The sequence below is a fragment of the Lissotriton vulgaris genome, chromosome 8 (assembly GCF_964263255.1).
Source record: "Lissotriton vulgaris chromosome 8, aLisVul1.2, whole genome shotgun sequence".
Taxonomy (NCBI): domain Eukaryota; kingdom Metazoa; phylum Chordata; class Amphibia; order Caudata; family Salamandridae; genus Lissotriton; species Lissotriton vulgaris.
The window spans coordinates 1,159,772,241-1,159,798,947 of NC_141696.1; the positions used below are offsets into that span (position 1 = coordinate 1,159,772,241).

The 26,707-nt window shown below is 43.8% G+C and overlaps 1 protein-coding gene across 2 annotated transcripts in view; it reads right to left on the reverse strand.

Moving 5' to 3' along the window:
• Window positions 1–692: 692 nt before the first annotated feature.
• The window catches only part of LACC1 (laccase domain multifunctional purine nucleosidase 1), a 123,576-nt gene continuing 97,561 nt past the window's right edge, over window positions 693–26,707 (reverse strand). The window contains exons 5-6 of one of the 2 annotated variants that reach the window (XM_086935018.1): window positions 22,166–22,391; window positions 693–3,805 (exon numbers count right to left, since the gene is read on the reverse strand). In XM_086935018.1, coding sequence (XP_086791144.1) covers window positions 3,631–3,805; window positions 22,166–22,391 — 401 coding nt within the window. In that variant the 3' untranslated portion in view covers window positions 693–3,630. The remainder of the gene's footprint in view (window positions 3,806–22,165; window positions 22,392–26,707) is intronic. The other variant, XM_086935019.1, reaches the window with a different exon arrangement.

Below are 26,707 nucleotides of genomic sequence, written 5' to 3' on the forward strand. Positions count from 1 at the left end.
TTTAACAAATAGAAAATTAATCGGCCAATACACACCGGACGTTGATTACTAGGGATGCTTTCAAAGTCCAGGGTGTTAATATAGACAATATTCGAAATCAATAAAAATGACAAGAAATGCTAGAGTTTCAGGCAAGATCAACTCAATCAAGTCGAGCATTCTACCAGCATTTATGTACATTTCTTATAGCTACAAATATTACTTAAAATATGCCAGCTATCAAGGAAGCTTGTGGTCTTTCAACTCTTATGAAACCACAAATTAAAAGATAGACACAAAAATATAAACACAGAGAAAATGATGAAAAACCTAGAGTTGGAACAATTTTGGAAATACCTCCATCCCCAACTTCTGGACCATAAATTGTCAACCAACTCTCCTGAAACAAAAGTATCGGCAGTGACCCTATTTCCAACAAGGAAAAGAAAAGTCAGGGCTACTTCAATTTTTAAGAAGCTGGACACACTCACCTTGCCAGTACTTGAAAAATAGGTGCACTGACTGGGCGTTGATCTAGGCTTACTCATCATCCCGCAATTATTGTGAAAAATATAACAAGATTTTTTTTTTACAAAAGCCTAACCTCAAATTAAGGCTGATTTAGAAAACGCCACACACATGTATGCGCTCGTCAAGCTACCACACAACAGTAATTTCTTTAGATGAAATAATAACGAGGCCAGGCTTGTTCATTTTGTTATGACTGTCCTGAGTTTAAGGATCAACAAATCGTCCAAAGCAAAAATACCACACAGAACAGATATCATTGCAAGACCCAGTAATCGGCCACTCAGAAAATAGCACCCAAATGGAAGTTTCGTAAAAACAAATTTAAAACTCATACAAGATCAATTTAGTATTTTGAAGGTGCTACATAAAGAGGGGGAGACAAGAAAGCTAGTGAGCTGTGAGTGACAACGTCAAAAACAAATCAACACAAAAGTGAGTTTTAGCTGTTTCAACATCAAAACACTTGAGGTAGCATCATAAATTATGGTTTCTACTCTGTTAATACATCAGATCAGAGAATAGCAGTGCAAAACATAAAGAAAACTTTTCAACCCGTACATACTGCCTGGTTTGACAAACATGGAAATGGCTGCAGTAGGACATTGTCAGATGATAGACTGGAAACATTTTCCCAATAATAGGAAGTTTAATTACTTTTTCCCCCCTGGGCTTTGGCAAATGGACGTAAGATCCAAGTCAAAATTGCGGAAGTTCGAGCAGACGAAAGTTCAGGGTCATGGTGGCAGTGTCAACGAGTTCCTGGTTTTTGTTTTGCAGCGTCATTTGCCCAGGTAAGAATGAACGTGTATTTCTTCTGGACACATTCTGCGAGCATGAAAGTGTAAATCAGTCTTGTGCCACATTCAGAACCCTTAAATGGCCATTACAGCATTGGCCTGTCTGAGGAAGAGACCACCTGATTGGTGCACTTTCTTCCCCTATTCTTCAAGCTACCTGGGCTCCTTGTCTATATAGGTGGACACATTTAATTTCCTTTCTGAGAGCGGCCACTGCCACAATATTCTTAACTAGTGGATAAGACACCCTGCGCTGAGTATATCCAGGTCTACTTAATGTCACCGCTCTAGGGTTCATATGCGCCAGGCATTCATGAGAAGGGAGCTACCAGATGCAGTGTTGTTGTATAAGATAGACAGACGCTCTTACACCTATGCTAATAACTACGATGAATAACACTACTGGACAATACAGCATTAAAATATGGCTTAAATAGATTCCCATTAACATATGTCCCTATTACCTTTGCTAAAGGGCATTAGTACAGGTTTGAATTTGGGACACTTTGATCACTGGCGCATAGAGGAATGCAGTGTTATCTTGGGCACGTTTGAAGAGGGTACAGTTAAAATCCTTTGCAAAGTGCAGAAAAGACTCTGAAATGGAGGAGGAGGAGAAGATAATTTGTTACACTCAGATGAGACACCGGGTGATGCATCCACCAATAAGTCAAGCTGCAATGAGGGATAAAACTGCATTTGCAGTGGGAAGCCTAGCCACTAGGGGTGCGATCTTCAATGTTTACCACTCTTTGATATCCTCTCTACTTACGCTTCAATGGTGTAATGGAAACACATGGAATGTGCAATTGGGTCCAGGAGTATAAGGAGTGTTGAGGATAATGATGAGTTGTAAATAAATGGTATTCTCTATTGTACAAAAGGCACAACCAGATGAGCCTTGATTGTCCGAGGAGATGCGGAGTGATGGCAGACACTATGCATATTTAGTGGCACTGTCCGAATCTGAAAATTGCTAAGGCTTGAAGCAGGGACAGTCATGTTTACAGGGATTATATGTCTGCATGTAAACCTTTGAGAATTTTGCTATAAAATATATTTTATTGTCAATATTTTTTTCCATATTTTTGTACATTTTCGTTCAAGTCTTTAGTGTGATATCGTTAAATATCTGTTTCTGAGTATGGCAAAGAAATAGGATGCACATCACACACTCAGGGTTTTTAAAAGTTGATTATCATAAAAAGGTAGAAAATTGCAATGACCGACTTCTCATGAAAAGAGCAACATAAGAATGCTTTGATAGGCAGAACTAAAAAGACATACACGTGAAAGTGTGGATTCAAAAGAATGTTTCCAACTACTTCATTATAAATATTTTCTCCCAGGCTATCCACTGTAAGACTTTAGTAGCTGAGATCTTCTATGTCAGACATCATGGACACTTTTTCAGCAGATTGTAAAAGGATTAAGTCTCCAAAATACTACACTAATCATAGTCACTCTTGTCACTTAAAAAAGCAAAGTTAAAAAAGAACTATAATAACACATAAAAGAATAGAATCTGATTTATAAGTGACACAAGTGCACCCACGTGTCACTTGGGTGTGCCAAAAATTATAGGTGAAAAATGGAAATCACTATTAATGGAATCAAGATTAATCGTTTTTTTACAAACATAATTTTACTTGGTCATGTGGAATGGTGCACTTACACTGTAGCCTAATCCACATGAATATACCTGGGAATCAAAATGTGAGGACACTGGTGTAGCAGGTGATAATCATACAAACTCTTGCACCCACCAACGAATTTAAAACTGTATGGCTTTTCAGTGATTTTCCTCACTCTGGAAGCATACAAAACTACAACAGCAAAAGGCAGAAATTAGCTTAATCAAGACCCCGATATTAAAATAGGGTGCAACTAAAGAGGAATTCCTCATGGAAATGTATTTTTATAGAGGAGAAACATAGAATAAAATGCTACATTTTTAAATGGACATTTCCACTACACGCTTAGTGGCCTATACACATGAACAAGCATGAGGTAGGAGAATAATGGAAATCAATAAATCTCAAAGATTTATATGAGTACTCCATGGGTTTTTTGTGATTCTCATAAAAGTTGGCAACCTGAGACAAAGTTAAGCTGAAGTCTACTATAAGTAGATGTTTGTCTTTTAAACAAATATCTCTGACCACAGCCCTATAAAAACATCAGTGAATATTATAAAGTATAATCTTTTGATTGAATACTTGGTCTTACATGTAGTGACTAAAACAATTAGGATGATGAGAGCATTAAAGCCAATTTTTTTGGCTACCTTCCATATTATTTATGAAGGCTAGAATATATCCCCTTAGTCCTTAATTGTGATGAAGCCAATCTGAGTTCCAAAATTAATTCCATCACGAACATGAGAAAAAAACTTTTCAGGGTGGCATGAGGTGCAGAGAGTGATGTTTTGGCTCTTGTCAGCCACTGAGTCATCCTGAATGTTCTGAGGAAGGACCCCTCCACGTTCCAAAAGAACCCTGTAAGAAAGAAACACCATTTGTGATCACTTGGCCAGCAAAGAATCGAGACATGCAAAAATCATTTGTGAAATACTTCTTTTTGTTTTTTTCGGTAGATGTGTGACTCTAATCTAGCCCAGGGAAAACATTTGCAGTAGGGGACAGACAGTGTTGGTGGGCAGGTCATGCGCCTCTTGGGTCTGAGCACCACAAACGATTTCAACCTCACTTGACCAATGGCCTATATATAGCAAACTATGTGCCCACAACCATGGCTTATGGCTTTTGGCCTTTGGCAGAGACATCAGAGATCATCTCCAGATGTGTTCTCTATGGGGACAATGGCAATGCACAGCTCGATCTAATTTTCTATAATACTATGCCAACAGATCACTAGACAGCGCTCGATGAAGCAGGTCCCAAAGAGCCATGACAGATTGGTCTCTGCCCAGAATTACAACAACATACAACTGAATCACCAGGTCCTGATAGAAGGGCTCAGTTCCAGCGGGGTCCAAAGTGGTCTTTGAAGTAATAAAAAGGTACCAAAAGAAGAACGGTTCTTATAAGGTGAAATTCAATCCAAATATTTCAAATGAAATTATTGCTCTTTCTTTTCAGAATGTTACGAATCAGTTTCACTTACAACCCCTGCATTCACCACCCATGCACACTTTGGGTGGTACACATGATCTTAAATTCTTTTTACCATGTTTGTAATCCTCCTCTTCTTCTTTCTACTATCACAAACTACATGTGATCATGTTTTGCTACCTACTAGTTATATCTGTTCTGTTTCCATAATTTGGCCTGTCCTTGTATCTACAACATTCCACCATCGTGATCTGTGTAAATTCTCACTTGATCTATTGGCTACTTTTGTTCACAATACTCTACTTCTCATAAATGTATCATCCAACTTCCTGATCATGCGGCTTTTACTGTTTTCTCTGGAATCTTTGATTGCCTTTAAGTTTAAGCCCCTCTAAAACCTACCTCAAAACCCCTCAACCTTGGCCTTCCCTGAGAAGGTCTATCTTTTAAAGGGTGTACACCACTTTGAACACCTATGATTCAAACGTCAAATACCCCTTCTCTCATGTTTTCTTGCTGAGACAACAATTGGGCTTTAGAGCTAAAGACTGCAAAGAAAGATTTGTCATCTCTGAACGATCTCAAGGTTCTTGTCTCCTGTTGGGCACTCTCAACAGCTTATAGTCTAATCCATCTCTTGGTCCATCTGTTCACTCTGTGCACACTGCTGACCATTTTCCCAATTATTTCACATTTAAAATCTTTATGTTTCGTGCCGCTTTCCTTTATTCTCCAATTTGTCTAGTAGCAAGACTCTTCATTTGGGGGTTGCCTCCAACAACACCCTGCATCCTTCAAGGCAGACTACCCTTCATGCCTTCATTCATCAGGTCCCACATCATCTATGGCCACTTGTAGATAACGTCCAGAAACCAGGTAGTCCAGACGCAAAATATCCTGGACGTTAAATGGATTAGAAACTATTTTCCTACATAAACCAATTCAGGAGTCTCTATATTTTTAGTATTTGAAAGTATTTTAACTGTGTTGATCCACCATTTTGGAGTTGTTTTGTCTCTTTAAATAACCCATCTCTCTCCCTTTGCTCCTTCATGCTCTTCCTCAAACTTTTGTTATGGAGTGATCCTCCTCTTTTCGATCACTCAGCACCAAGAAACAATTTTAAAGAAATTGCTGAAGGGCCACTTTTCGGACATGGCTAATCAATCATAACCATGTTATACGTATTGATCCTCTTTCAGTATGATGCTAAATTGTTACCAGTGTTTGTTAAATGCTTTGGATCAATGCACTATGATTAATTAATAAAATAGATGTATAAATATATAAATTACTAAATAAATAAGCATTTACATTTACATCTACTGTCTTTAATAGGACAGCTACATGTTTAACAATGGTGATTTCCTCAAGCTGTTTTTTAAAAGGCCAGAAAGGTTTAGAAAAGCTGGATTATTGTATTTCTAGAACAATAAGAGGTCTGGAACATTATTTGAAAGCAGTGACTAAGTTTATAATGGATTTAGATGGTGTGAAGAGGCGAGAAAATCGGGTGACGATTATATTAATGCTTCTTTGAAGTTTTGGCATAAAGTAGCGAGCTGAAGACCGGCGTCCTGTTCCTGAAGATTTTCCCGATTACTGTGGCAGTCCCCAAGTGAGTGTGAAAGAAAGGACTGTGTTCGAGAGGTAGAGAAACAAGAAGAAAGAGAGGAAGGAAACATGCTAAAGAGTGCAAGTGTGTGTAGAAGACAGAGAGAGGCAGGCAATGATTGAGAAAAATAGATCAGATGGAGAGAGAAAGATAAAAGAGAAAGACAGAGAATGATTGAAAAGGAGGAGGAGGGAGAGAAATGTGGAACAGAGATGGAGACAGAGAAAGAGAATAAGAGAGAGGGAAATGCAGAGAGAGAGAGCAGCCAGGTTTATGAGGGAACAACAGCACTGCAAGAGGTGGCTACCGTGAAAGAAGCAGAGTACATCACCCCTGGGTCAACTGGAGTCTCCCATTAATCTATGTATTGGAACAACAGCCCGACAATATAACTCACATCTGTTGCATATACACAACTAAGAAAGACACTTAACCAGCCTCCACCTTAGTGAGCACAAAGGAAAAGTGCAGCACACAGTACAGCAGAAAATGGAAAAGAAATTGTAAGTATATAAGCCGAATGCATTTCTGAGGGTCATAAAACTTGATTGGGATTAGCAATATTCATTGTATATTCACATCAGTGCTAACCATCTCCTAAATGACAACCAGTCTGGCTTCAGATTACGGTGCAGCATGGGGACCGCTACCTCACACATCATAGATGATGCCCTCTTTAACATAGAGAAAGATGACCCCTGCCTCCCGATATTGCTAGTCCTCTCAGCTTCTATTGTCATAATCAATCACCCGAGCTTCATACGCACCATTGAGTCTTGAATAGGATTACCCGGTAATATTCTTCACATGTTCTCCTCCTCCCTTCCGAACCAAAACCAGTTTGTTCACATGGGCACCACCAGGTCCTAAAAGATCACATGCAAAGTCCCCAGTTTTCATACTGGTCCCCGTCATCTTCAACCTCTACATGCAGCCGCTCGGTGCTTCACTCCCAAAAACCATCTTCAAGATTCATCCGTATGCTTATCATTCACAAATGTACTTGAAAGTCTCCTCTGCTTCAGCCATCCATCACCTCCTCCATCCACGAAAGAATTCCTGTTATTTGCCAAGAACACAAACGAGAAACTGTACAAACCTGGCTCAATTACATGAATATTGAAGCTTTGAACCCAAACCATCACTGAATGCCAAGAAACGTGGGTTCTGCCTGGGCACCCAACGTCACCTTCGTGTAACACATTACCCAAAAAAAACAAAAAAACAAAGACAGCATAATACCAGCTCTCTCTTCTGAAGAGGTTAGACAATTTCTTCCAGGTTGTGACTTTAGAATTACTGTTCAAGCCCTTAAACTTTTGCCTCTGGAAGGTGGTAACTCCCTGCTCCACACTGGTACCCTTTAATGACATCCTACACATCACAGCAGGTCTCATTCAGAAATATGATCACATTACCTCCACCCAGATTAAACTCCATTATCTTCCCTTGCCAGGCCGCACCATATTTAAAACCAGTTGCATCATTTATAGCATGACCAAAACCTCTGCTTATCTTGCAGACAAGCTTACCATTTGTAGTGAATCACACCAAACCTGCAGCCAGGACACTATCAAACTAAGAAGTGTAAAAAAAGAAAATGCATCTATGCACCCAGGATCTGGAACAACATCACAACATCAAGACTGTCAAAACACTACACCAGTTCAGGTATGAGTTGAAAACTCACCATTTTAAGAACATTACATTAAAATGCATTAACTGTCCACAACCTCTGCTATCATTTGTTGCCTTTAGGCTTGTCTTTGATTCTGTACAGTTCTCTGCTGCCCCTTGGCTAGGCTTGCGCAGTAGAAATCACATATACATACATATATAGAAACATAATTCAGTTGGGGATACTTTGTTCCTTAGAATATGTGGTACCAGGCATCCTTCTAGCCATATTCATTAGAAATGAATTATTAACATTTCTTTCATGATGCACACTTTCTAATTAATCACATACTTTCGACATATCTTTGAGGACTGATAATGGAACGTTGACATGGGGACTAAAGTTACTAGCGAAAGACCAGTGTATTTGGTCAAGCATTTTTCACATCTGCAACAAAGCCTCTAAATCACATTTAGTTGTTTGCTCTGTGTTCGAACCAATTGTTTAAACCTATGAACAATAGGTTACATACACATCTCCAAGAGGAACACTATTTTCCATTTCCCCCTGCAATTTAGATGTTTCGGGGCTGATTCACAAAGGCATATAAGAGTACCTATCAGAGTACCTAGAAGAGTCGCAGGACTGCTACTTCATGTACTTGAAAATGCCTTTAAGAATAGGTGCCGTAGTCTATACTGTAAAGCCTTACTCAATGGCAGAGGATTATGAGCCACGCAGGAGCCAAACTTAAAGGGCTTAAGCTTCAGGTACTGTTTGTAGGCTGGTGTCCCCTTTTTCCATACATCTCAGCAATATGCTTTTAATGTGATAGCAAGGTAAATAGTGCAGATGTGTGAACACAGATGCAATGACACCTCAGAACGGAGGCCCACAGAGCAGGACTCTCTGTAGTTCGTATTTCCCTTTAGAGCATCGATACCCAGTGTCCAAGATATTTATAAAAGGAGAGACTCTGCCCAGGTGATCATCAAGAAAGCTCCTTATCAGTCCCACTGGACTACTTCCAGCCATGCTGTCTGGATGAACAGATCCACTGTCCTACGGTTTTTGCAAGGGTCATGAGGACCCTAATCAGACAAGGCGAATTTGCTTGGGATATAGAGATATACATAGTCAACTGTAGTAACTTATGGTCCAGTAATCTTATTTCCATATTACAAGTGACATCATGCATCAGCTTGTGTATGAGTGAGAGTCCTCACGTGGCATGAGATACTATGGTACTCTGTGCCTGTTTGACTTTCTTTTAGAGTGTCATGTGATTTTTCTACCAGTGCTTTCCAGTCCATGAGTCTGCTGGAAGTACTTAATTTTTTAGTGCTTTTCCCCTACAGAGATTCAGGCTCTTTTTGCCAGGGAGTGCAAGAAAATTAAACCTCACAGTTAATAATTAAACGACTATTTTCCTCTCAAAATTGCTCTAAAGATACTGGTAGTGGGGAAAGCTTACATCAAGGTCAGGATAAATTTGCTTTAGGAATGTAATCTCCCTCAGTTTTCAAATACTGTTCCTTCGGCACCTTTGGATCAGAAACGAAGTCTCCTATCTGAAAAACAGTGACTTACTGTCAGGTCAAGGCATCTAAACAGCGAAATAATCTGAAATTCCCTTCCCTCTATGTATTGTTAGGCATCTAAAGCAAATGAGGGAATGGGCTTAAAGTGTGCAGCTGGTCTGGTTCCAAAGTCCGTAGGCTGAACATCCTTGCCTGTCATGCAAAGGCCCAGGACAAAAGTCTGAAAAGAGGTATTTGGCTGATGTTGGCTGATACTGAAAGTAGAATTCAATATAACTATTTCAAGTCAATCACTTTTTCCAGACACTAAGTAGAAGCTCCTATGCATTAGTATAGTAGAACATTTGCCATGAGCCAGTTACTATGTTGCTGTTTCGTTGCAGGGCGAGGACCTACCGTTAGATCTGGATATGTTCTTCTTCTTAGGTGCTCAGCTATTTCAGGCATTTCAGGCATTGGTAGTTTCACTGCAAACCCAATGGCTCAAGAGTCCAGTTTAGACAATAACTGGTCTAGCCTGAACCATCTCCAGTGACATAAACATGGAGGTAGTAGACAGAGGTAGTGCTGCACTGTTGGACTGTTAGACGTCTTGCATCCTTCCATACTATTGGCCATCCCATTGTACTGGAGAAGCTGTGGTCTACTGCGGAAGTTGACATAAACCCAATGAGATATTTAGCATTTTTAAGTTACTTGCTATCACCAGGAAAGTGTGGGGAGTTCTTAGCCCTTCCACGTGTCGTACCTACATATTTGTAAATTAATAGATCAAGGTGGTACATTAGAGTGCAGTGGAGTGGGAAGTTCACTGTAAATCGGAGGATATCCAGTTCCACCACACTTGCAGTACCCCCATTTCATTAAGAGGTGCTGGGATTACTGGATATCTTATGGGAGACCCTTAACTGGCTCTACCGTGGGAAACCCTTAGCATTCATTGCATCCACCTCATGACTCAAACTGCTCAAGTTGGACACGTGGCTTTTCAAGAGTAGCATGAATATGCAGTCATGGATTACTGCTAAGATTGCACATTAGATGCTGTTCTAACAACACACAGCCAACTAATGTCACTTGAGTATCGTGTACTTAACAACCAGGGCAGGGGCATTTGTGGGGCTACTCACTTACCACACTTGGAGTTCCCTTATATGTTGACAGGGATTCTCTTTCTAGAAAATGCTTCCCGAAAAGTTAGAAGCACTTTTTGTGGAAATATATGGCAGGGTGAGTTGCCATACTTTAGCAGCTTGTCTTTAACTTTGTTTCACAGTAACAAATCCCTGAAATTGAATAGAGAGAGTCCTGCTGAACAGTGAGTTTCCTCCCGGTGTGCTGAGGTTATTTTTAAAAATGCCCTACTTGGTAGAGGAACAAGCATTGGCAAAGCCAATAGGTTTCGTCTATGTTAAATGTATTGGCTTTGTTAATCATCCACTCTCTTCAGAATTACCATTTTAGTTGAAACGTTGATTGGCGATAAAGCAACGTCTGTTAACTACCACGACTGCACAATGAGACCACAACATAAATGCAAGGAGCCGCACAGCACCTCAAAATCCACCTTTTAATGCCAGTAGCAGAACAGAAGCAGTGATTCATCCAGTGGACTGGAGAGTGGGTGGCAATCTGCACACTGAAGCCCAACAAGAGCCCAGTGTACAGAGAGTGACTGCACTTACTACTTCCTGTCCTCTGTCTTCCATCTCACTCCCATGTGAATGTGCAGTCTCTTTCTGTTGGCCTCTGGAACACTATTGGCATTTTCTTTTGAGCTGGAACTGTTCCCAGCTCGCTCTCTGACAGAAAAGGAAAGCGGCAAAAGGGTTTTGTAAGCTACAGTGGGGAACGAACACTGCTAACAGTTTCTCTGCTCAGGGCTGCTCAGACAGTGCTGTGCTCTAGTCAGCCGAGCAGCCCAGAAACCTCAGCGCGTTGACCGGGCACAGATCAGGCAGATGTTCTTGGCAGTAGAAGTTACGGTGAGTGAGCTAGTCCATGGTATGGTTTGCCAGACTGAGCTTTGCCTTTAAAGACAGTGTCACCATGATGACTTGTTGATCTGATTCAAGGCCCTGTCTGGGTCACAGCAATGTCTTTCTGGGGGCCCGGCAGAACTTGCTAAAGACCATCCTACCTGGTTCAAGTCACGCATGCCGACCTCCTAACACTAGACCAGCACTGTCACAGAGACTGAGTCACGCTACGCCGCGTGGACCAGAAGGACAGTCTGGTGGCGAGCAGCACAACAAGGAAAAACAAAGCTCCCGCCCACGGCCAGACCCTGTTAGTGTTTTTAATGTGGTAACACGCCGCTGTGATGGGGCACTTGACACCAGACGAGCCCGTCTGAATGGTGTCTTGATTCAATGCAATCCCAGGCTGCATTGGAACCATCATTTTATAAGAGTTGGAGAAGCCATGTTTATCGAATTTGCAAATAAACTCAGAGGCCAGTGTATGCAGGATCAGTCTCAGCCAGTGGAAGCACAGTGTGCACTCTGCCAGTAGTGCATTTGCCCTGCTAATGCAGCACGTCTCATTGGTAAGGCTCGCACAGTACAATTGATGTTAAAGAGGCGCTATAAATGCATGACTAACTTATTTTAGTGCAGTGATGAGGATACCACATTAAAATGTGTTAGTCTAAAGCCTGATGTGGGGTACTTGGCATGGCTGCTGGAAGGAGGCTTATTTTACAATAAGCCCTCTTCTGTTTTTTAACAGAAACCTGTGTACAATTAGTACATATACACTTCAAGTGTTTCCCAGTTGTTATTGTTTTTCCTGCTGGTCAATGTTCACGCCTTTCTTTGAACCAATATCTGCCATATATCTTAGATACAATTCAAGAAAAGGGGAGACAGAGGTCAGGAAACAGAGCACTTGCCCTCCTGTATTTACTTTATCAAACAAACAGAGTCCATCTGCGCTGTTGGATTATCTTTCCACTCTAACATCAGAAAACAGAACGTTTTCTTAAAATAACCCTTACCCGCCAAGATTTCCCTTGGAGGCATGCTTCATCATCGAGTTCTTCTCATCCCACTGCAGAACGGGGCGTGGTGTGACCAAACAGAGACATGGGAGCACTTTTTAGTCAAATACTATGAAGAGTTGCTTGGTATAAAAGTGGGAGGGACTTATCTAGAGTTAAAAATACCTGGCTAAGTAGGAACAAACGTTTTATTCGGACCTCTTGCTGGTATGGTTAAAAGGCGAAATTGAGAGGCATACGTTTATGTGTGTGTATATCAAGGTCTATATGTTTCAAGCCTTTACCCCAAGACTTTTCATCAGGACCTGCAACAGGTTTACAATATTGTAAATGTTCCTGATGCATTTCATGTGTTGGTAAGCAGAAGACAACCTACTGATGGAACAGGGACCCTAATGTTGCACCCACAAGCCTCTGACATGATTGTGATTTGGACATGATAGGGCTGACCAGCTTGAGGATGATGGCAAGCTCATTGTATAAAGAGAACTATGGAATTCCAGGTGCTTCAGTGTCAGGAAATAAGAACAAAAAATAAGGGGAACAGCAACATAAGGTTAATAGTGCCATGGGGATGGCAACATTAAAACAATCAGGCAGCATTAAGACATTAACCTACTGTGCTATGTTAAATAATCTTCAAATACATAAATGTCTCCTTTGCTCACGTATTCGGGAGAAACTTTCATTATTTGCCAAGTGGTGCACCATATGAAAATGAAGGAATGCCTAGTTACCCGGGTGAATGTACTAGTAAGCAGCGAGACCCAGACTTGTAAATAGGTATTATGTTCTAGGTATTTCTTAATTCTGCCCTTGCTTGATGTTAAACCAAGTTTTTCAGTGTGTAAAGCACTGGTCAAGATCAAGATTGCCCTACATAACAAGCAGTAGCAAAGCCAATAGGTTTTGCCTGTGCAAGATTTGTTGGCTATGTGTATTAGTTTACCTATGTGGTAAGGAATGGTATGGTACATGCAGCTACTGATTCATTTGGTGTTGGCTCGAAATGGCTTCTATGTAAATCGATCAACAGCGCAACTCTGAGACAGTCCTACCAAGTACCACGCATCACCGCATTGAAATGTAAATTCAGGCTTAACAGGTATCACGCCTCATTGGCTACTAGTACTGCTAATCATGCACCAATGCTGGTGTAGTGTTATTTCCATGTGGCCGACGTTTGTTTTCTGGTGCTTCCCCTGTCTCTCCTAAGCGCTAAGAGGGTAACCCTTGTTATGCAGTACAGCTGCCTGAGACACAGTTCTGTTATGAATGTCCCTTTTCTATAGCTACAACATTTTGCCGTATTATCCTATTGTGTCCATAAAGTTAGGTCTCTCAAGGATTTGATGCAGATGCCAGTGCCATGCACCGGCAGCCCTATGATGTCAGCTGCTTCATGATCGAGTGCGACATCTGCAAGGACTGGTCCTAAGGCAAGTGCGGACCTTGGGGAAGAATGACAGGAGCTAGGGTTCGGGGGAGGGTGCCAGAGCTCCACTCTGGGTGATATGACCCTGGATAACTTCCGCCTGCCTGCGGGGAGCGATGTGAGAGCACAGCCACTCTGCATGGAGGAGCCGGGATCTAGGATTTCAACACATGATGACACAACAGCGCTTAAGTGCCCGTTTTCATTGCTGTTTTGTTGTTTTTGCCTCAAAGTGTTTTATGTTCACTCCGGTGGCTTATTTAGACATTTGCACAGACTGACCCAAAAAATATATAATAATCCTTCTCCTGTGGCCGAATGACTACTGCCCTACCTGCTTTGATTTATACTGATATACCAGCACTCCTTACTTTATATACGATCTTAGGCGTGCCCTAGATTCAATCCCATTATTTTCCTGCCTTCAAATTACTTTTACCAGGGGGGTCCTAGTAAATCCAAGGGTACGGAAATAAAGGGGATCACAAGTATCAGAAGAATAACATGTGGGAGTCTTTTTTTCCATGACAATTCTCATTTGTTTTATTCAAGTGTTTCATATGGTGGTATAAGCTACTTTCAGGAGCAAAAATATCAGAATGAAAAAAACTAAACTTTAATTGTGAATGGCCTGTAACTCCTGTCACCTGCATTGCTAATTCTTTCCAGTGTCAGAGCATTGATTTCTTAAAATGCAAGATGTATATATAGCTACACTGATTAGCAGTGTTACATCGAGTTATTGCTGGATATGTGACAATAGTTTCCGAGAGCGTTACTGTACCCATGTGATATTGTATTGATACCACACATTAGACCCTTCGAATGCATACACACAAACTTCCCTCCCCCTACTCCCATTGCAATTGCCATAGCTGCCAAGGTTTCAGATTGCAAAGTGTGGCATTTTCATAATTTTTGTGAAATTATGAGTGGCATTCACACAGTCTGAGTCTGCTCAGTTTTCAGCAGCCTGCTGCTAGCACACTTTAGTTCATTGACATTTTAGAGCTTCCCGTTGCTCAAATGCATGCAATTTCTGACATTTATATGTTTCGCTTGTCTTCATTGCATGATTTTGCTCGCGAAAAAGTGTCACTCATAGTCGTTGAAATGTCACTCATAATTACACTGAAATTATGAAAATGTCACACATAGCAATCTGAAACATTGGCAGCCATTCTAAAGTTCTCGCTGATATGTGCGCCTCCTAATATGCAAACCTACTTCCAAACCGAAAGATTCAATGTGAGCCACCAATCCGGCTCCGCGTGTCCAGATGCTCAGAAGTTTGGAGTCTGGATTATGCCAAAAAACAAAAGGAACTGTTATTTGGACAACCAATCTTGAAGCTGTTCTTAAAAGTTTTAAACAACAGTTTATCAACCATAATTTGTTAATGCAGATTTGATCTTAACGTTGTGCCACTGATTTTTCAGAGCTAGAGACTGAATGGATTTTACCTGTCGAGGTGTTCTCCATTAAGACAGTGTTCCATGGAGAATGTGGTCAGGACACATCCCCAGGCGTTAATGCCATGTACAAGGTTTACATTAAAATATATTAGTAATAAGGATGGAAAAATCCTATTGAGAATAAGGAGATGGGAAAATAATGTAACAACAGGGTTGTGGAAGAATTTTATGTTTATTAGCAGGGGCGTCGATTCAAGAGGGGTGTTTGGGGTATTACACCCCCCCCCCCCCCCCCAATAAATGTGTTTTCTGATAAACAGTTGGGTACAGATGCTTTCAGTCGGGTATTGTGAGATGTCAGTCGGATTTCATCATGGATGTTTACATACACACAGACCAAAACGCACACACACTCTCTCCATCTCTGTTTTGAATGTTCTCAAAATATTGTGTTTTCCTATGAATCCGTATTCCTCTTCCTTTCCACTGCCCCTTATGCACCCTGCTTGTCGTATAATGTTTTGAAACATTGTATGCCAGTCTGACTGTCGCAAATTCTGAAATTCACCCACCCCACCCCCTCTACCCCCCCACCCCCACAATCTTAATGTTCAGGCTACGGCCCTGATTATAAGCTGGAACAGTACCAAGCTAGCATGGCACCAGGGAGATTTTGGGGTGCAGTGGCAATGTAAGAGGGGTGCAGTAGAGTAGTAACTGGTCATGTCTTTCAGTCACAAGCACAAAGATTATCATCATTACACACTGTAAGTGCACCCGACCAGTTGAACTGCCAATAATTGTGTGGGCCTTATGTCCAGTGAAGACTCAGTTTGATGGCGTTGTCTGCCTGAGTTCCTCACTGTGTCCGATGTAAGTTATTGTGCAACTGTCTGTTGTAATGCCATCAGGTGAACATTATGGCACGTATCCACTTTAAATGTAGCACTCTGGTTTTGAAGCTTCTCATACACTTCAATTGCTTTTATTTGTGTTGTTAATTATTCTACACCTGCGGGGTATGTGTGTTTCCTGTCTACAAGGAGTTTCTGAACAAGCATTGGCAAAGCCAGTAGCTCTCAATGCTTTAGCTATGTTGCACAATAGTGAGACTGCTGTATAACATGCCTAAAGGTTAGGGAACATTATGTTGCCAGCACTGGCCGTATCATAGTGCTTTTTTTAGGTCAAGTCTTGACACCGCTTGCGCTGTCTCTTGATCTGTTGTATACAGTTTGTGGGTTAACTGCCCGCCCATTGGCTTTTTATTGGGTATTATGCTTGTCCCTTAAAAATCCTTGCCTGCAAATGGTAATGTCCCTTCTACATCCTTCCTTATCGTCTTTTGTTTCCTCCCATGAAGCAGCTCCTAACTTCGCTATCATTTAGCTTTTGTCTTGAGCCGTTAGTTCTTGTTTTTTATTTTTCTAGTCCACAAGTTGTTGGCGGCTATTCCTTGTTTTTATTTAGGCTCCCATATGTGCATTTTTTTTTGTTTGCCTCAGGTCGTATCAGCACAGTGCCTGCCTCACGGATGCCACATTTCATGTTTCAGACAGAATTTAGGCTGTTTTGCCCCGGCTTGTATCACTACCGCACCCGCTTCACAGATGCTACACTTCATGTTTATTGACGGCATTAGCATTTTCCAACCAGTAGCGTGTATTTCAAAACAATGCCTAAAACACAGCTCCCAGATCATTTAGACAGATATTTTCAGTGAGTGAAGAGAAACAGGCACAAAGACATACACAAAAACACTTCAAAGGCAGCTCTGGGTCCCAAAACGACATAACTGGCATTGCCTCTTTAATGGGTACCTACTGGCTCTCTTCGTCTTTCCTGTCCTCCCACTCTCCCCCATACAGAAGCACTCCATGTTGTCCCCTTTGCTTGTCACTAGGTCTCTATTCTTTGCGTTTCCATATCCGACCTCTTCTGCTTTTTTGTCATGCTTGACCGCAGACAGATCCATCTGACCCCTTTTGTTCCACTGTTCCCTGTGCGACGTCCATGGCAGCAGGAGCCAGGCTGCACCACTGTAGCTGTGGTGAGTGGACTGCCTTACTATCAAGTGCTGCTCCTGCCCACCTCTGATATGCCTGAGAATGTTCATTGGAGACTCTGGGACAGGCCTACCTGGGGAGGATGCACACTGCTGGGCATCAAAACACCAGGGCATGTGCAACCTCTGAGAGACTACCCCCACTGCCAACATGGGCTTCTAAATCACCCTAAAGATGATCTTCTACAGAGTAACTGGCTCTCGTCCCCCCCATGAGTGATGCAAGGGGATGGATGCCCAGGATCCGTGCACACAGCTGGAGAAGCCCAGCGCGTGCATGTTAGAAATTCGTACCAGTGAGTGTATACACAACTTGCAGTTCCCAAGCTGAGTTCACGGGTTTTGCTGTACATGCTGTTGCTGTACTTGCTGACTAATGTTGTGTTATGTGTCTTCTTTTGGAAATCACCCACTGGCCTAAGGAATAGAGTTTTGCTGCCTTTGTTGTGGTTAAAATCCTCCTGGTGCCTGGGATTTGCATGTGTATTCATTGCTAGAATTCCCATTGCACACACTGTTAAAATGTGTTGCAAAATGGTGACCCTGCCAAGGCTCTATGTTTCAGCTACCTTTACCACCACCCTGTGATTCCCGGAATGTTTGACGTGTCTTGGGACACAATGCGGCTACTAATGTCCCTGGCTTCGCCTAGCTATGCTTTGCTGCACCAAGATGTTTCTAAACCCCACTGCATGGCAGCAATCGTGTTTTATGCTTGTTTGTCTTTCTATTGCAAAACACATCTTTTCCTGTATAGTTGTGGCACTGTTTACTTTAAGGTCACGCAGCGGTGCACTATGGTATGACAGTCTATTGGTGACCCACACCAGGGTTACAGGCTTGTGGCGCTGAGTGTTGTAGCACACCACAGACAGTTGCAGTGTGATCTCACCCACCAACGAAGCGAGGTCTGGGCTTGCAGTAGAACAATACATTTTTAACTCTCTCCTTATGGGGCTTGCTGCTGCCATTGCCCCGATCTGGTGGACAACAAAGCTCTTCTCTTGGTTACCCAACTAAGACTTCTGGAAGGGGCAATAATGTCAATCCCAAATTTGGGCCTACATCACTCTAATTGGGTAAGACAGTATTTTAACTAATGCTTTCAAGCCTGTCAACTTTTTGAACATGTCTTTGAGAGAGGAACGGTAGTCTTTGTGTTACCCATTCTGCCTCTTCCAGTGCATGAGGCTTATACTTCTACTCCATGATATTTGGGATGTGGCATAAAAAGTGTATTCTGGACAAATGTAGCCTCTTTCTGTGGTACTTGGCTGTGCTACTCCCTTTGATTTGTGGGTATTTTGGTACATCTGAAACGCTCAAAGAATGGGGCATTCGAGGAATAATGATCCAACGTGGACTTGGTGCTAGCTTGTACAGGACTCTACGCTACCTCTGCTTTGTGGCAACCATTCCGTTGTCACTGGCCCTTGGCTCCAATGCCATCTCCTTCGCCATGTAGTCAGAAAGACTTCTGATTATAAGTGGCAGGGATGCCATTGCTGACATACAGAGAGTTGTAGTTTGCTGGGCAGGTTTTGGGTGTAGAGGGCTGGAAGTATGTTATGTTGTTGTCACTCCCTGTCTCCTCTCTATACTGGCTGCTCACACATGCTACCTTCCAGTACCACCTTGTGTTGTGCAAAAGCCCATCTCTTGCCCACCCACCCTCTGGGCGCCCCACCTACTTGTTTCTCTCTTTCTCGTACTCTCTCTCACACCTCTCTTTTGTATTTTCACCACTCTTCCTGCAACTCTCATATTAGTTAACTTTTTTCCCCCAGAGTTTTATATAATGTGAACTTGACCCGAAAGTATCAGGTATCAGAGCACTTTACATGAGTACCAGTTGCGTTAAACAAAGACACATTCATTTTCGTTAGGAATGAGGAGATTAAGTGATGTGCCCAGAATCACAGGATGTTGAGCATCTTTGGTGAGACTCGAACCGGGTTCCCCAGATTTGAGATCGAGCACCCAGGCCGTAAGGCCATGTCTTCAAGCACAATTTCTTTCTTGTGCCTTTCCAACATTTTCATCCCTCAAACCCATGCTCTCATCTTCTTCTTAAGGTCTCTTCTGTGTACTCATGTGCTCCCTGTTCATGCGTCTGTGACCTGCTCTCTCCTTCTTTCTCTCTTTCACACACACTCTTTCTGCTCCTCTATCTAGAGTTCATTCCCCACTTCATGCACAAACTACCTATCTTTCTTTATCTTCCTTTCTATCTATTCTGTGCCGCTCTCACCCCTATCTAGTCACCACGTCACATAATTCCAGTAAACAAATACACTATACACTAGAGGTGGGCAAAGAATGCTGCTCTGCCGGCAGAGTTCACAGAGTTTTGCCAATTCCGCACAAGATTTTTCTCTCTCACACGGCTCGCCAACATTAAGTTGGCGAGTGAGAGAAACTACGCACTAGACCACTTCCCAACTAGATTTCTGAACATGGGCGGTTGCAGCAAGCCCCTACCGCTCATGTTGAGAAAGCTGCCACTCGCGTTGAGGAAGCTGGTGCTCAAGTAGAAATTCTACCTGAGGGGCAGAAAAAAGCGATGCCCTCTGGAGCTCCATGTTATTCCGTTCATGTAGATTTTACACTGTGGTAGAAATTACTGGCACTAAAAATCAGCACAAACAGTGCAAACAGCCAACAGACCCCTTCGCTCCGATGGTGAATGTCTGACCAAAATTCCCAGAGTAAGAAGGGCGCGCACTGGAGGTCGTCGATTTTCCGTTAACGCAGTGATCCTGTGGAACTCCCTTCCGCTGATTATGCGAGCTGAACCAAGCCATCTGCGGTTTCGGAAGCTCCTCAAAACTTTCCTCTTTCCCAAAGCCCCCTAATTTAGCATTTTCTACTCAGTAGCCTCTGCTCTACAGAGCTGGGACGCCTCCGGGTAACCACGCGCTCTATAAATCTGCTTCACTTCACTTCACAATGTATCAGATTCCGCCATTCGCGGAACTCCTCATAACATGTCAGAAATTTGTCAGCACTTCGCAGAGCTACGCATAGCATGACAGAGTTTTATGGGCTCTTCGTGGAGCTACGCGGAATGCGACTCAGGAATCTCCACCCAGGCCTACTACACACCACACAGTTCCACCCCACACAATTCCACAACTAACAATTCCAATTCAGCCCATATAATTCCACTCCAAACCACATACATCCACTCCAAACTAAAACAAATAGATACAAGACATTGTCACTTACAATGCCAATAGCTCTAACTCTCTCAAATGTGAGACCTATTGCCTTGCCAATGCTTGTTTTTCTGGCAGGGAGATGGCAAGAGGGATGGGCAAGAAGCAGCAGGCAGGGGTTGGAGGGATGGCAGCAGGAGGCCATGATCCTAATGCAGCAGCTCATTGTGCCGGCCTGGAATCTGTATGCTCTACTAGGGCTGATTGGGTTACACAGAGGTTTAAGGGCATTAAAAAAGTATGGGAACTGTGACTCTGCACAGGGGATGAGGTGAGTGAGCATGGCGGTGTGGCGACAAAAATTTAATTTTCTGTTACTTTTTTAAGCTTTTCACCTTCAGGTAGCTACATATAAAAGAATGCACAGCTTCAAGGAAAATAATGCAAGGTATGTTAATCAGTGAGAAATGCACTATCACACATTAAGAAATCTCTAGTAGTTAATGCACTGCACCAGAGAGCCACAGCATTAAATCCTGGTTGGTGCAGTGAAGACTAATATCTTGTGTATGTTTAGTGCTACAAGGTCCCCAGTCTGTGACAAGAAGCACCATAAACAAGTCATTATTTTAAACTTGCATAACACACAGGCTATGAAGTGCGCAAAAAGAGTTAAGAGAAAAAAGTGTTTCCATAATATAGATTTTTGCAGTCTCCACACAATGTTTTTTTATTTTACAACTGTTTTCTTAAAGCACACATGCCACAGTTTAGCTGTTAGCTCCTGTACAATACCTCTCAAAAAGAATAAATGTGTGTCATTAGGAACCTTCAAATGATTCCATCAATTAAACGCAGTAGCAGCTACCAGGCACCCTTTACATTTTCAGATTGACCAGTTGCATACATTTACATTTCTTTCAGGGAGCAGGAACCCTGGCAAGGTGATTTGTTTAGCTTTCTATACCTACCTCGGCACAGGAGACTCCCTGCCTTAGCACTTGAGCTGAAGCATTGCAGCTCTCAGAATGAACCGTCCTGGGACGGTCGCCTTTTCACTAAAATTATAAAAGTATGGACACATCATGCCCCTCAGACCCCCCCTCTTCGACTACTGAGGTTACAGTGGGTGGAATAGATATGTTGGATGAACTGCCCTGGAGATCTGTGGGGAGCTAGCTCAACAAAAGGATTGTTGAAAAAGACATGGCAGACCTGTCCTGGACTTTAAAAGACAACAAGAAAGGTGATGTAAAGGGAAACAGCATTTGCTCCGCTGTCATTACATCGCACTACTATTACAATGCGGTTGTTACAATGACCGTGTTGTTAGTACGCGATGCATTTACAACGCAAGTCATTACAACAACTTGCACTAGGGGGCGCTGAGGTATTGGAAATGAATTCCAACACCTTCCCTACTGTTGCGCAAACTGGAGTAGGAATAGTAATTAATACTATTCCTAAGTCCAGCGCGCCCTCTAGTGCAAGTCGTTGTAATGACTTGCGATGTAAATGCATTGAGTACTAACAACGCGGTCGTTGTAACGACTGCGATGTAAAAGCACGCAATGTAATACATTGCGATGTAATGAGCCATATTCGTTGTAAAGCACACACAGCTGATTCTTTGCATAGCTTTGGTGTTTGTGTGTCGAATCTAAGAAGGTGAAACCCAAATCCTCCAAAGCTGTCTGTAGCGAGACCCACACAATGTAGCCAGCTGTTGCTGACCAATGAAACAAAAGACATGAGGGAGGCAATGAAGCTTGTGGTAACTTACGGGCAGGCATTAAGCCCTTCTTAATTAATATTTTTTTTTTAAAGAAACAATACCTCATCCAACAACGGTGCATGCTCTGTCTCAGGTGAGCCCAAAAACCCATGAATTAATAGGGTCAAGACACCAGGAACGTTGCCAAGTGAAATCACTTACCGTGTTGCTCTCCTTATGTCAATGTAAGGTTCGGGCAAGTCGGGCAGCCGAACACATTTGGGATCGATGGCATGAAAAGCCTTAGCATCTTCCTGGGGCAGTGTAAAGCAGCAAGGGCCGACTGACGGGCCCATGACGACAACTATATCTTTCAGGATACAGCCATATTCTGTAACCATGGCATTTACTGTCGCCATTGCAACTCCTAGTAGGGTACCTTTCCATCCTGAAAAAATAAGAAAGAGGGGCATAAAATGGAGGGTGAGTAATGTACATATTTTACTAAAATAAAATCCCTGAAGCAAAGGATTACCAACCTCTGTTTCATTTGGAAAATTGTCTTCACTTTATAATGCAGCACATAGCATTTCCTAATTCTAATTTCGGTGTTTAATGGGGAAAATCAATGTGCTATCATGCACATGAGCCTAAACCTAGGGCCCACTGAAAACAAAAAATGTCTCTGAGATTTTGGAGGACTTGGGGGACAAACAATAATAACTCTATTTGGAATTTTGCGACTGACCGAAACAAAACTGCTGTTTTCTTGGATTTTCAAAACGTACCCCAAATGTACTCCTTAGGATCAGAAAAAGCCACAACAGTAAAGGATAAATATATGCATATATGTTTGACTTCTGTATCCAGATCATTCAATATAAAACTGGCATTTATTTACAAAACACAGTGTGGTGTTTAGGCATTTTGCTTAACTGCGCAGACAGTTATATACTGCACATTCTGGAAAAGGCTGAGGGGCCTATTTACGAGAATGTCATGCAGTGCAGCAAGTCACATTGCTGGGCGGCTGCACTTTGGGACATGGAAAAGGCAGGATAAGGAAATATGGAGCATTCTTGCCTTTCCCCCGGTGCTGACGACATTTTGGCTGTCTAGCGCAAACGCAGGAACCCTTGCACCATGGCACAACAAGGGTGTCTGTGTTGCATACAGGATTGTTTTTTTTAGGTCTTGCGCCTAGCGTTGCAGTACATATCACAGCACGCACAGCGCAAGACCTCTTGTATGGGGTTCTGAAAGCTGACCACACGCTCGTGCGTGTGGTTTTGCTTTTGCAGGCTGCCATTTGCTTTAGCATTTATTTTTTTAATATTAAGGCACGCAATTGGGCAAAAGCGGGCGCATGTCCCGCCTTTGCTCCGCCCATTCCCATCGGTTTCTAGGACAAGCATCAGCGCAGCACAGATGACAGGCTCCCTTGTCCCCGCTCCTCTGTGGTGGGCGCACCACTGGTTTTGATTCCCGTGTCGGCTCCTCTGTGGTGCGCGCGCACCACTGGTTCTGCGTTATGGCCTACGTTCCAGATCCGCGTTTAAGTAGAAAAACAGCACTGGGAAGCAAATTAGAGTAAACCTGCATAATGATCGTTGTTGGACCCGGCCCTTTAGGCAGGTTCACCCCGAGATTTTAGGCCTCTGCGCACTTTTTCACTGTGGTACAGTGTAAAGTGCTTGAGCTCTCTGCATATGTGTGGTGAGTGACCTGCCCTCCAATAGGAATGAATGGGGAATATGTATGCCCATGGTAGTTCCTGATGTGTGGGGAGTGCAGGGTCGAGTTTGATATGTACGAACTCATGAGATTGAATGCTGTGAAATGATATATGCGGCATGACTGTGTCTAGTGTAGTAGTGCCACTTTTAGAGGTTGGCATATTTGTGTAATTTGTGTCTGGCGTGTGATTGGCTGGTGAGCCTGGCCCAGGAGTGCCTGGGCCTGCTTGTAGATTGACTGTCTAGTTTGAGGATGGCAGGAGCTAGGGAGCCCCAGGAGGTTGTCTGAGTCAGCCCGTGGATGAAAGGCTGCGTCTGCTGCCAGGGAAGTGGGAGGAGATGGCACCTGGGAGTGACTAGGGCTGGGCCCTCCTGACCAGAATGCTGGCTCCACCTCCCGCTGGGCGACTGTCACCTCTGTCCCTGACACTGAAGAGAGTTCCCTAAAACCAGTTCTAGCTGGTTCTCACACTGCCTGCACAAAGACTTCAAAGACTTTTCTCTGTATAAGAAGGGGCTGTGTCCCCTTCCAATTTGTTCTTGTTTTTGGACTTGAATCTGCCAGGGGCGTGTTGCTGCTTGGGCCCAGGGAAATCCCTGGGCCCTGCCCAGCCCCTGGACACCTGATGGACTTTCCTGGATGCCTGGAGGACTTCTGGGGGACCCCTCTGCCCTGCCTGGGCTGATTGGGGGGACTTTGCTTTGCCCCTTGGAATCTCTGGGACCTTTGGCAGCATGGAGAAGCTGCATTTCCCTTCAGATAAACTTGTCTTTTGCCAGGGCTTATTATAGCCTAAAGCACCTGGAAGCGCTTTGGTTGCTGTTCTAGCGCTAGTAGCGCTGTGGTTTGGCCGTTAGCGCTTGGGAGTGCTTTATGTACGAGTGCCGGTGCCCACCCGGCACCTTTTATTTAATTATTTTTATTCATGGGTGCCACCCAATTTATTTAATTGCCTAACGGGTGCTCACCCCGTTTCTACTTTTATTTCTACAACCGAGGGTGCCCACCCCTCGTTTTGCCCCGCAAAATCGTCCCCGTTGCCGCCCGGCCGAACTGGAAGTCAGGCAGGCCGGGGCGGGACCTTGGGACACCAGGAAGCAGCTCACTGGCCAATCCCTGCGCGGCCTGCCGGAAGAGCTCCGGCGCGAGGGGAGAAGCTGCAGTGCCTGGGAAGGAGCATGGCGCCGCCGGGGTGAGCAGGGCTCCCGTGTTCTGGGGAGAGCCCTGCTGGTGCCCAAAGGAGACTTGGTGTTGCGGCCTGTGGCGGGGCTCCTGTGTGCTGAGGGAGCTCCGAGAGAGGAAGAGGGAACATGGTGTCTGGGCGGCAGGACTCCCGTGAGCTGAGGGAGCCCTGCAGCATCTGAAGGAGAAGCCGCCCGGAGAAACTGGAGATGCGCCGGTCTGTGCGGGGCTCCCGGGAGGGAGGGAGAGCCCCGCAGGCGCCACCGAGTGCTGCGGGAAGGCGGAGGGGGGCTCGAGGCATATTGCCGGTGCCTGCCCCCACCGCGTATACTGAAGAAGGCTGGCATCCCGCGTCGGAGTCCCGGTGAGTGGGGGCTTCTTGTTGGGTGCCTCGAGGCACTGTGCTCTGTCCTAGTCTTGAGCGGCCCTGTCTGGCAGCGGGCCGCTCCCACCTTGCCCCGCATTCCATGTCGAGCCCCCGAGACTCCGGGGGCATGTGCAATTCAGAGCCCAGAGAGGGGCAGCATTTAGATGGGGCATCGGGGCACATGGTCGGTGCCCGCCCTCCTCTCGCCTGCAAGTGTTATGTTTAGAGCCCAGTGAGGCTTGGGGGACACCGGTGTTTTTAGAGCCTGTGTGGCTCCAACAGTTGTGTTAGGTCAGAGCCTGTGTAGGCTCCAACGGGGGCACGAGTGCTTCAGAGCCTGTGTGGCTCCTACAGTTGGCGCAGTTTGCGCCTAAGGGTCAGTGAGGACCCTATCGCAGTTTGGATTCACAGCTGCCCAGCAATTAGTGGGCAGCTGCACCGTTTAGGCCTTTTTGTGATTGCTTACAGCTGCCCAGCACTTCGTGGGCAGCTGCCACGTTTAGGCTTTTACTTTGGACTGGCGCTGCATGGCAGCGCGCCCTGACATTCTGGACACAGGGCTCTTAGTCCCTTTATTACATGGGGGCTGGTATGTGATTTCTGCGCAATGTGATTTCTATGTGTTTAATAGTAATTGCCTACTGTGTGTTTTTGCGCTATTGAGTTGTGTTGGGGCACCTCTGAATGTTTTTATGCATCATGTGCCTTTCTTTCCCTGCGCTGCACCTCTGAATGTTTTAGGCATCATGTGTCTTCTTGCGCTGCACCTCTTAATGTATTTTATTGCATCATGTGTTTTGTTCTGAACAACGCTGAATGTGTAGGTTTATGCATCATGTGTTTCCCTTGTCTTACACCTCTGAATGTTTTTAGGCATCATGTGTTTTTCCTTTCCTACTCCTCTGAATGTGTTTCATGCATCATGGGTAATGTGTTCTTGTGTATACCCCTAAATGTATTGTATTCTTAGGTGGTGGTGGTTTGCCTAGTATAGTTATACTAGAGAGGTTATGTGTCCATGCGTGATCTAGGCCTATGGTTATTAGTATTGCGTAGTGTGTACCTACCTTTACCAGTAGTTACTGGTTGTGATTTATAACTGTTATCTTGTGCTATACTTATTCTATTCTAAAAGAGTTGATTCTGACAGTGGCCCATGTGGCCCTGTCCTGTACATAATGCCTTGTGAATATTGCCCGTGCCAGTTGGCACCATGTATTTTGTGTGATACTATCTGATGTGTTTTTACAATACAAAAGTTATTTTATAATAACCTTGTGTGGAGTTCCTTTTGTGGTGTGCCTAGTATGTTGTTGCTGTTGTGTGCTGGCGCAAATGCTTTACACATTGCCTCCGAGTTTAGCCTCACTGCTCGTGCCAAGCTACCAGGGGGTGAGTAGGGCTTATCTTGGCGTGTGACTCCCTTGCCCTGACTAGAATGGTGGTTTCTGCCTAGCTTTGGCGTCAGCCTTAGCCTA